Source organism: Tribolium madens, unplaced genomic scaffold (assembly GCF_015345945.1).
Source record: "Tribolium madens isolate multiple individuals breed KSU strain unplaced genomic scaffold, Tmad_KSU_1.1 Scaffold_96;HRSCAF=242;Tcas5.2_LG5, whole genome shotgun sequence".
NCBI lineage: Eukaryota > Metazoa > Arthropoda > Insecta > Coleoptera > Tenebrionidae > Tribolium > Tribolium madens.
Genome location: NW_025401068.1, coordinates 6480024 through 6491308, shown reverse-complemented (window position 1 = coordinate 6491308; position 11285 = coordinate 6480024). Strand labels below are relative to the sequence as shown.

Below are 11285 nucleotides of genomic sequence, written 5' to 3'. Positions count from 1 at the left end.
AATAATAACAATAACACATTAATTGTTATTTTTAAATATCTATCGTTTTTTCTCAAGAAATATAAAGCAAATCAAGCGTTTCTAACATTAGTGAAAGCATCGATTGTTTTGTTTTTATGCGATTGGAACCACGAAATTTCTCCCGACTCTCCCTTGTTTGCTCCAATAATCTAATAATAATTTTTCGAAAATCCGTGAACTTTCAATAAAATCAATAGCGAATTGGGTTAAAATAACACATGTAGGGTATCGGCGCGTATATAAAACCAATTTATTCAATTAAAACTAATTAGATTACATGCTTGGCTTCGAGCCATTTGTCAGTTGCGAAGATACACTCAGGTGCAAAGGGTGAGAGAGTGCGAAATGGCGCCAAAGAACGACCCGGAACTCATCGCCTTACGCAAAGAGCTCGATGAGCTTTACAACACTCTCAAGGTAAGTCTGTTGGAAATACGCCCAAATTTTAGCCCCAATTGTAGGAAGAGCAGAAAAAGCAAGCGGATACCACCCTCGAGGACGCTTGCAGTGGAGTCGCGAACGCGCCAAGAGTCAAACTCATCACCAGGAAGTTGATGAAAGGGCACTTGAATAAAGTCAACTCGGTGCATTATAGTGGAGATAACAGGCACTGCGTCACGGGCTCGCTTGATGGGAAATTGATCATTTGGGACACATATACGGGGAATAAGATGCAGATTATTCCCTTAAGGTCCGCTTGGGTGATGAGTGTCGCGTATGCACCATCGGGGAATTTTGTTGGTATGGACATGGTACCCCCACTTCATAGACAAACCCTTATTTTTGAATTGCTGTAAAAGCAAGACTTAGGTACCAAAACATTTTTTTTTGTTTGCACTATTCACACTCGGATTAAAATGGCCAATAATTTTTAGTTTTCGATTTCAATCCCATTTCAACATACAGGGTGTCCCAGCGAGTTGAAAAAGTCCAATGACCTTTAAATGTTGAAATTTAATAAAATTGTATAGGATATTGATAGATACTAATCTAGAGCATCACCTAAAATTATTTTCAACCGTACAGCATGTCCCAAAAATAAGTTACGATACTTATGTGTTTTTTTTAATAAAACACCGTATGTTTTCTTGAAATTTTTGGATGTAGTATTTTAAAACAATGTTTTTACGCTAAACTTTTATTAGTCGATTTCGCTTAGATTTGGAAATAAGACGGTGTTTTTGCACTTTTTAAAAATTTATCAGACAAAAACTAAGACAGCTAGGACAAATTTTTTCTTACTTCTGCAAAAGAAAAAAGTACAGAATTTAAAGCTGTAGAATTTTTTAGTGTTTTGCATTTGTAAAGATTAATAAATTAAGAAGTTTGTTAAAAGTTAAATAACTTAAAGAATTTAAATGGGACACCCTATTTTTTATTTTTGCATCTAATAATAGATTGATAAATTGTCTATCTAAAAAAATAAACTTTTAATGTCTAGAATTGATAAAAGAAAAGTTATTTAACATTTAATATTAATTGTAGCAACAATGCCTATCAATATCTGGGCATTGTTGATACTATGACAACCATAGTAATTCCACCACGGATCACTTATCCGTTGATTTATCCATAGATTGCAAAAGTCGTTATAAAAACTGAAATTCAAATTATTTTATTGTAAAAATAAAGAATAATGGATTCAGTTTAACACAAATGTGATTATTAAATGATATTTCTTCCATCTCTTGTGCAACTGTGCACTTTTTGACTACTGAAACAATAGTAATTATTATTTTTTAATGTTTACCGTTAAATATCTTTTAAGTTACTGATTATAAACACCTAAAAGTAAATAATTTTAGAAAAATAATTTAATCAACTTTTAAATGCAAAAGCAATAAACAGGGTGTTCCATTTAATTTTTTTAAGTTATTGAACTTTTAACAAACGCCTTCATTTTTCTTATCTATGCAAATGCAACACACTAACAAAATGTTACAACCTTATAGCTTGTACCTTCTTCTTTGCGATAGTAAAAAAAATCTAGATGTCTTAGTTTTGGTGTAATAAATTTTTAAAAAGTGCATGTTTACGTCAAAAAAACCGTCTTATTTTTAAAACTAAGCAAAATCACCAATAAAAGTTTAGCTTAAAAACATTGTCATAAAAATCTACATCCAAAAACGCTAAGAAACATATGGTGTTTCATTTAAGAAAACACAAGTTTGTATTATAACTTATTTTTGGGAGACGCTGTATATGTGAAAATAATTTTAAGCGATGAACTAGATTAGTATCTATCAATGTTTTATATATATTTTTTTAATTTTACCATTTAAAGGTCACTAATGGACTTTTCCAACTCGCTGGGACACCCTGTTTATCAGAGTTTAAAAAATATATCAAAAATAAATAATTATGGTTTTGTGTAGGTTCTCGTATTTCAATTTTGCGTTGGATTTAAAACAATCCTACAAAATTACAAATTAATTCCATGATGAATATTTAACTTGGTGTTTTTTTTTTTTTTTCGTAAATACTGATATACGTTGAAACTTTTCTATTGTCTGTAATTGTCACTTGTGTTTTTTCGATATAAAAGGGTAAAATCTTTTAACTCAATCTGTCAGTAGTGACTAGTTTAACATAAAGAATTTTTTACGATTTTTTTTTGTGATTTCACTTTTTTTTTCGAAAATGTCTAGCTTGTGGTGGCATGGACAACATGTGCACCATCTACGACCTGAACAACCGTGACTCTTCCGGCGTGGCCAAAATGGTTCGTGAACTGGCCGGCTACGACGGCTTCCTCAGCTCTTGCCGCTTCCTGGGCGACCGCAACATCATCACAGGCTCCGGCGACATGAAAATGTACCAACCCCACCTCCACTTGCCTCATTTTTCACCCTTTTGTTTATAGTTGCAAATGGGATTTGGAAACCGGTCGCAAAACCTCCGATTTCATCGCCCACAACGGCGATGTGGTCTCCATCAGTCTTTCCCCGGATGGCAACAGTTTCGTAACGGGAAGTGTCGACAAGACTTGCCGTTTGTGGGACATGAGAGAGGAGAAACCGAGACAAACCTTCTTCGGACACGAATCCGACGTCAATTCAGTTTGCGTAAGTCGTCGGTACCGACGAATCATTCAAGCATTGCGATTTGTTACAGTTTCATCCAAGCGGATACGCTTTCGCTACCGGATCTGAAGACAAATCTGCGAGAATGTTCGATATAAGAAGTGATCAACAGTTGGCGCATTATAAACCACCGACGGCCAATAGTGGATTCACTTCTTGTGGATTGTCGGTCAGCGGGAGGATTTTGTTTTGTGGGTCAGATGATAATAATGTCCACATGTGGGACACACTCAAGAACCAGCATAATGGTACTTGTTATTCAAGAATGTAGAATTAATCCTGATCAAATCCCGTTTCAGGGACTTTATCGGGACATGAAAATAGGGTCACGTCGCTTTCGGTTGCCCCAAATGGAATTGCGGTGGTCACTTCCAGTTGGGATCAGCATGTGAGGGTTTGGGGTTGAAACGAAATGCCATCAATGTGATTCAATAAAAAACTCTTCTACCAAAAGCTTTTTATTTGTATAAAACCACTCAAATTGTAAAAAATACGACAAATAAAAATTTTGACTATAAATTTACTAAAAATCGCGAATAACCGTTATTTATTTTCTCCACAAGCCTTAATACTTTTCCATTCAAAAATCAATTTCATAAAACGACGATTTAAAATGCAACAGAAATACAGTAACAGATATTTTACCTACAGGCTTAAGATAAGATTTACACTAATACCACAGATTATACATTTAAATCTAGAATCTGTGCTAAAACTGTGAATAAATCTAGCCACAATTTGAATCAAGCGCGTCAATTGTCTGCGTGGTTTGTGAAATTTATAAAACATTATAAAAATATCGCTTTAGCACTTTTTATTTTTGAAATATGCACATACTTATTATTATTATATACTTATTCCGCCAAGCACCTCTGGAAGACTTTTCCAATACCTTTTTATTAACACTCGGGATGGGATAAGCGTCCTAAAAACAAAACATTTCTTTCTTCGCCGTGTGAAGCCACAAGAAGGAAAATTGCGGGTCGATCAACTCGGAAAATGACTGGTTTGGGAGCACCGGGCGCGCAACCCAAAACCATGGCAGCCCCTAGAAAGTATTATTTTACAAAGTGTGATAATGGCATAACGAATAAGTTACTTGTGGCCGCCGCCGCCACTGTTCCAGTTTCGTTGACTTCAACAAACGCCTTTTGGATCACTTCACTCACAAAAATATTGTCTTGGAGGCTACTTGTGTCAAAAATTCCCTTAAAATTGGCATGGTTTATGTCGAAAATGGGTTTTAAGCCCAACTAGAATGAGATTTCAGTATTGACAAAAACATTAAGTTTGTTGGCTTACTTCGATTAGGATTTTGTTCAGTTTCATGGTTTCTTCCATCTTAAATTTGGGTAGGAAAAGATGAAGTTCGGTACGTTTCAAGCCGTCGGTGAGTTTCTTCAAGTCTGTTTTGGGTAATTTTTCTTCAAGTTTTTTTATGCCGTTTTTGGGCAATATTACCATCATTTTGACTGTAGACCCCTTGTATGGCATTTCAATAATTTGAGCCTCGAGATCTTGGTCCTCCTTATAGTAGAAATGTTCCTTCTGGTGCATCATTTCCACCTCAATTACATTTTCGTCATCCAAATAAAACTTATCTTTTTTAGTCGATTGCTCTTTAAAAGTAAACAACCAATCCCCTTTGAAGTAAATAGCATTGATCAAAATCAGACTTAAATTTTTATTATTAAACAAAGCCTCATTCACAATATTCTTGATTTTGTCATGTGTTTTCTCCTCGACCCATTTATTAACAATCCTAGCCGCACTTTTCGGCTCCTCCAAGTCCAAAAGTTCAATCTCCGATCCAAAATTCTTCACAACACAATCCTCAAACTCTTTCAAAAATTTACTTTTCGCCTTGTTCCCGAAGATTTTATTCGCCGTTAGCAAAGTAACGTCCTTGAGCGACCCCAAATGCGCGATTACATCCCTATATCCTTCCGCTGTAGATTTAACATCCGGATTTTTCAAGGCGTGAGCTAAAGCCTGCGCCGTCTCTCCCTGCGCTCCCTGATACAACATCGAAAGAACGGCATGAAGACTGAGCGGGGAGAAAAAAATGTTACCTTTTTTACGTGACAGGATTTCATAGAGGTTTAGGCCGAAAGAAGCGTTCGCTTGTAGAATTTGCGACTCGGGGGTTGGTGTCATCGTGACGTTTACCACTATCGATTATAAACGCACTGTGACTAGTTTTGCGACCACAAAATGTGATGTTTTGTTTTTTTCGCGCACTCGCAATGGAAAATTAGACCATTATGTGTTTCAAGGATTAGTAATTACTTGGAGTAACATTGGGTAGCGAAGTACTTAAAAGGCGGGTCACGTAGCGCTACTTAACCTATCATATTGGATTTTCCTTGAACAGTATTCATCAGTACTAATAATAAGAAGAATAAACAAAAGGTTTACAACAATTGTCAACTTCGAATTTCGCGCGATATTTGTTGTTAACATATGGAATTTCTACTTAGCTGACCTATGGGCCTCCGCTACTAATTTCTAGAGGGCGCTCGAGTTGTAATTATCGCCCGCGTTCAGTCCAGATCAATTTATTAGGAGCCGTGTGTTTCCCGTCGCGCGGTTCAAGATACCCTCCAATTATTACCAGCAATCGGTTTTGTGTCAATTATTCATTGTTGTGTTTCAGAGGGTGATAAAAAACGTTTCAATTTTTAACAAGACGATCGATTTAAGACAAATTCTAGGGGAATGTGGTGATATTTATTTATTTACAAGCATGATGGCGCGTCGTTAGATGTGGAGAAAGTGGACCACGGTCATTTTCACCACGTTCATCAACGAAACTTTCTTATTGTATACTACGATCTAACGTAGCGTCCGTTCCAACTCGGTACGCAACAATGTTAGATGGTCATTCGCCCGAAGTGAACGGTAATCCACAATAATTGCGCCCGAGGTGGATATGCAGATTAACAAACACATTTCGTACAAATCTCACCCTCTTATCGATCGGCCGGTCCTTAAGTTTATGGGTTGAGGGGTGTAGGTGGGATCGATGGGGAATTCCCGAAATGTGAACGTTTTCAAGAAGCTCGAAGTAAACAAATCATTATTGATATCGTGGAAGAATCCCGAGGGATTTGTGGGAGTTTTTCGAGTTTGTTTATTTATCGTAGGTGTATTCTAATCTGGCTGTACCGTAGAGGTACCGTTTTACGAGAACATGTAGAAATAAGGCGAGTCCGAGTCACGACTTGAACTCGACTCACAATAACCAAACGTACTCTATTAGAGAGATAAACGACCTTACAACACACTTGGCGCGGTCGTCTACTTAAAAAAATCTATTATCGAATTCTTGAATTAATTAGGGCCAGGGCTGGTTATGACTCTTTTTGATTCAGAATGCTTGGGCGTAGGTGGGCACTAATTGGTTTTATCGTTCCAAAAACATTGACAACTGTTTGGTTATTGTGTTAATAAAGGGACACCTTCACATGGGAAAACAGTAAAATTGTGTAAAATTTGTACATTCATCAATCGATTTTAATTTCTGTCAAATCCGCGCGAAAAATCGCTTCGTTACGTAGTCCCTGTGTGGCGCCAGTGTCTGCAGCTTCCGCATTATAAATTCCCAATCTTTCCATAAGGACGTGCGGTTGAAGGTTTTGAATTTTCCACCTTTTACTCGTAAGATCATCGAACCGATTCGGGGAAGCCACCCCCGCCGCCTACGCCGCCTCCGCGTCTATAAAATCCATAAAGCCACCCCGAAGCGTCCTTCACGTGGGCCGATCCCCATCCACGGGGGACCATGACAAATGACGTACCGCCGCGCGCATTTCCAATCGATCGGGGCGCAATCTTCGTTGGCGTCTTGTGACGTCACGTGTTATCTGATAAGATAGCAATGATGCAGTTTGGCGGCAAGGGTGCACGTGGCGACCATTCATGAGTTAAAGGCCCGAAGCACCCTTCRRAGCGGTATCGCCTCCTGGCGGCGATAAACGCACTCGGCGCACGTGAAGGTCTCGATGCGGTGCGTCACGGACTAAAATTAGGCAGGTTTTTGACGAGTTGAGAGCCGGCCAAGTCCTTGATTGCGAACGTTACTTTATTTAGTTATGCGCTGGGACCTGGAGGTTTTGTAATTATCGGCGACGTGGCAACAGGGCGACTACTTTTCCTACAATCGAAGCTATTACGCTTGATCTCAAAGACGGGCTTTGTTTTGGGGCGATCGGAAAATCGCAGCTGTTTCCGGTTAATGACTGTCAACGTTAAAGTCTATTTTCGGCTGGGCGGCGGGACTATTTTTAAATTACGAGAGGTCTTTTACTCGGCGATTCACGAAGGAAAAATTTATACTATTCCTAGACTGGCCGAATATTTGGCGAGAGACTCACCGAAATAAATGGCCGAGTGCGTTATGGAAGAAGCCAAAATTCCGATATTTTGACTCGAAATAAATTTCACGCAAGAGTATACACACGAATTCGCTTCAATGTGTTCGTTACTACACCAATAATACTTTCACTACATGATAACAACTGATAAGAAGTGTTTTTAAAATGTTATTGCTACTAACATTTTTGTGTTTAATGCAATTTGACGCAATATACAACACATTCACTACAATTTAAAAATTATCACCGAGTACATAACTAAAGTTCTTTAATTTTCTGACAACGCTTAGAATTGCATTCCTTATACCTACCTAAACTGGAAACCTAAGTGAACTATACGTAGAAATTTATATTTAGAAATTGAAAAAAAAAACAACAATATGATTCAGCGTTTTGAGTTTAAAAACAATTCAATTTTCTATACATTTTGCCACTATTTATAAAAAAAATATTTGCGGCTACATTTTTAATATCTACTGATGACTACGTCTGAATATGCAATGTTCATTTTTGAAAGATAAAATTTATTTAGGACTATGTATTTAAAATCTTGGTTTGCTTTCTGCTTTTATTTTCTTGTTTTACATATTTGCTTCATTTGGTACTTCATTGTTCTGGTGTTCTGGATCTGGAAGAAAGTAGAAAAACTAGAAAGAATAATTGCAATACAAAATCACGACCCGCCACTATTAAAAAAACACAAAGTAAAAAGGAAAATAAAGGAATAAAATTAAAGCCTTAAAAAAACTCGTTTCAGAAAAAACAAAACATTGAATTGGCTACTCCAACTTAGGCAACGAGTTTAAAACAAAACAAGAAGTAGTTCCTAACTAATTTTATCCTTTTTTATATGTATTTAAGTTAGTACAATAAATAAAGATAATAAATAAATTATAAAAAAATGTTTCAATGAGAAATGATGGCCCAATAATCGAATTGATTTACGTATTTTTACTTTATTTTAATAAAATTTTAATTTTTTCTAAAGACTGTCAAACAAATCATCAGACCTGTAATTCTATATTTGATTAGAAAAAAAAAATTAAACTTTTTAAGGATGCCCTATTTAATCTATGTTTCCATTAAAAAAGTCAAGTTGGCCTTGTATTTCAAAAACTTATGAAACTTATGGAAATTAAGTTGTTAGTTTTTTTCAGTTTATGTCAATTTTTTATTTATTTGTTTAAACAAGATTTGATACAGTAAAACAATTTGTGTATTTTTTTTAAGTTTGCAATCATTTATTTGTTTCTGAATTTTACGAATTATTACAATAATACATCATCCGCACGTATCAGACCAATCAACTTATTTCTATCTTCGAGTTATGGGATACTCTCCAACACAAAATAAGAAAATACCGCAAATCAAAAAACGTATAGAAACATTACATTCTTCGTATCCAAAGTATACAGACTTTCTTACTGAATTTATATTTTTACACAAAAATACGGGCGTATTAAGTAGAAAACAAATATGTGTTTTATTTTTATTTATTACTTCTATTAAATATAATAATGATTAAAGCATAGGAGACAATTTTTGAGGTAATCTAAATAATGGTTCGCCCAAATCCCAATCAATACCATCCACAAGAAAGAAAATAAATAATGTAAGTGGGCCATTTATCGATCGACCTGTTAATAAATTACCAACATTTCGAATAAGTTCATTTCTGCGGTCGCGTTACGGTTGACCTCGCGGCCATCGCATCTGTATGGAGACCATTAGGAGTCCCGTTAATTGCAACAAATCTATTATTGTTGAGGGTACTGTTAAACGGAAGCTTGAACGCTCCAGATTCCACAAAATGAAAGATTTCGGCAGACCAACTCTGATTTTGTCTCTTTACAACCATGTCACTGGGTCGTGTCTTCGCACCTTGATTCATACCATAGACAAGTGAGACAACTCGACCATTATCTCGGTCGTGGTTCAGTGCAAATGCGTCACTGATAAGCCCTCAAATCACAAAACCGAAAGTCTCACTCTGGGATATAAACAAGGACTAGTCAAAACAATAATATGTGCAAAGAAAAAAGCAAGGTTATCATGTGATATATGATACAATATTGGCATGGTTCGGTTCTGGATGTGCCTCAGAAGCCTTGCTTTTAACCTAACCGGCCTTAGAAATTTCCGGTGCAACCGGAACCAAGAAATCCCAACCAAAATATTGAATCGTTCGTTTTTTCCTAACGTGATCAAGCAAGCGTGGCACTTTGTGACCTTTCATTGTCATTCAGTCCCAGCAACCGTCACAAACGAAAAGTCCCCAAACGACAAACAAAGACACATTACCCCTCCCACACGATAATGTAAATGAGTCTCGAGCGTTTCCGGTCTTCGGAACCCTTTCCTCGGATTCGAAACCGTCATTTTTTCGCGTGATCAAGTAGGCCGTGAGAGAAAGTCACTGACGTCGAAAAATCCCTTTAATGGAACACAAAGGTGAAAACGTACGCAAACACTGCGCGTCATAGTTGGCGAGGTCAGACACGGACGTCAAGTAGGCAGTGGAATCCCGGAGGGTTTTCCAGAAATTCCCGTATTTGTACAGGCGTCGCGACGCCGACGCCGACTTTCTCCTCCATTCATGATCACGTGATGGTGGCCGTGGTTGAAGAAACAGTTACGGAACCTTGAATCGGTGAAAAATCTGATTTAATGGCCTTCCTTCAGTCCGTTACAACACGAAAAGTCAAGTAGGCTGAACCGAAATGRCAGATGTCACATTTCGGGTGAATCCCCGACGGATTAGTGACATGCGATATTACTCCATGCATGGAATCAAGCTTACGAACGTATTTATCAACTCGTTTACCTTGAATGAGCTCACTGCAAAGAAATGCAGACGGCGATCAGGGGCGGCGGACTCTTTTATCAACCGTGCCCCCGACGCACGAGTCGCTGTGGACGCTAACAATACTCAAAACAAGTAAATTGTTTATTTCAAGCGGTGAAAGCGGACTGGTCTGCCTTATAAGGTTGCAGCTGTCAGTTTTATTTATATCTTGCTCACAGCCTTCTACGATGCATTCGCTCGAAAATGTTGATAGAACGATTCTAAGGTGGATTGACCGAAATTCGCGCGACCCTGACATATTGCGTAGCAAAATAAAATTTAAAACAATCGAAACACCTACGCGAACTTGATAAACGGGGCACTAATTGTACCGTCATTGCTTTATCTCTGATAAAGGCATTAGTTTGTTTTGAATGGTCTTCAGGGTGCGGCAACACTGCCGATACAATTATTTCATTAGCGTTGATTCATTTGTTTCATAGAAAGCCATGAACTTGACGAAATATGATGATTCAAAATGTGTCGCTTAGAATTTTTAGATTTTAGAATTATCAATTTATTGATAGACTAAATGGCAAACAAGTGATAAAATGATCTGATAGATAACAAAATTAAATAATACAGTTTGAAAAGTGATAAGAAATGGAAAAATACAACACATGCAATTAAAATTAAAATCCCCGAGTAATAATTGAAACTGCTGTAAAAACCCARCTAAAATCAAGTAAACATTGTCKTATTCATTAAACAATGAGGAATCCCGAAGTGAATCACATGAGTGAGCAAAGCCCTCTAGAACAGTTTCAGAGGTCCTTGATCTGCAATTGTTTGTCAACTTTTTATTACGTGTTCTCGCGTTAGCAAACATTGGTTTGTGAGATATTTTATCAGTACACAGCAGGTCCCAAAATAGTCGCACATTCCATTAACCCCTCTGTAATTATTATCTGTTATGAGTAACCCACAGGTGCATTGTTGTATCGTTGCCAACTTAGCATG

At 37.1% G+C, this 11285-nt stretch overlaps 2 protein-coding genes across 4 annotated transcripts; one reads left to right on the top strand and one right to left on the bottom strand.

Moving 5' to 3' along the window:
- Positions 1-59: 59 nt before the first annotated feature.
- Positions 60-3632, top strand: LOC123012359 (guanine nucleotide-binding protein subunit beta-2). Of its 2 annotated transcripts, none has more exons than XM_044410223.1 (6): positions 60-438; positions 483-762; positions 2670-2835; positions 2885-3080; positions 3136-3352; positions 3404-3632. In XM_044410223.1, exons 1-6 carry the CDS (start codon positions 367-369, stop codon positions 3508-3510), a joined length of 1038 nt encoding a protein of 345 aa, XP_044266158.1. In that variant the 5' UTR covers positions 60-366; the 3' UTR covers positions 3511-3632. The 2 variants fall into 2 exon arrangements, with proteins under 2 accessions (XP_044266158.1, XP_044266157.1); XM_044410222.1 differs by having other exon boundaries at positions 74-438; positions 2885-3086.
- Positions 3530-6335, bottom strand: LOC123012358 (leukocyte elastase inhibitor A-like). 2 transcript variants are annotated; one of them, XM_044410221.1, is made up of 4 exons: positions 5177-6333; positions 4407-5120; positions 4204-4357; positions 3531-4152 (listed from the first exon to the last, which is right to left on the bottom strand). In XM_044410221.1, the coding sequence occupies exons 1-4, from the start codon at positions 5198-5200 to the stop codon at positions 4004-4006; spliced, it is 1041 nt and encodes a 346-aa protein (XP_044266156.1). In that variant the 5' UTR covers positions 5201-6333; the 3' UTR covers positions 3531-4003. The 2 variants fall into 2 exon arrangements, with proteins under 2 accessions (XP_044266155.1, XP_044266156.1); XM_044410220.1 differs by having other exon boundaries at positions 3530-4152; positions 4407-6335.
- Positions 6336-11285: the final 4950 nt, after the last annotated feature.

Bases quoted from the DNA above. Each gene is read 5' to 3' on its own strand.
- LOC123012358 (XM_044410220.1), bottom strand. From the start codon at position 5,261: ATGACACCAACCCCCGAGTCGCAAATTCTACAAGCGAACGCTTCTTTC. The intron at 4,358-4,406 runs GTAAGCCAACAA...ATCTCATTCTAG, and splicing joins TGAACAAAATCCTAATCGAA to TTGGGCTTAAAACCCATTTT. The intron at 4,153-4,203 runs GTAACTTATTCG...AATACTTTCTAG, and splicing joins AGTGGCGGCGGCGGCCACAA to GGGCTGCCATGGTTTTGGGT.
- LOC123012359 (XM_044410222.1), top strand. From the start codon at position 367: ATGGCGCCAAAGAACGACCCGGAACTCATCGCCTTACGCAAAGAGCTC. The intron at 3,087-3,135 runs GTAAGTCGTCGG...GATTTGTTACAG, and splicing joins CCGACGTCAATTCAGTTTGC to TTTCATCCAAGCGGATACGC. The intron at 3,353-3,403 runs GTACTTGTTATT...ATCCCGTTTCAG, and splicing joins ACTCAAGAACCAGCATAATG to GGACTTTATCGGGACATGAA.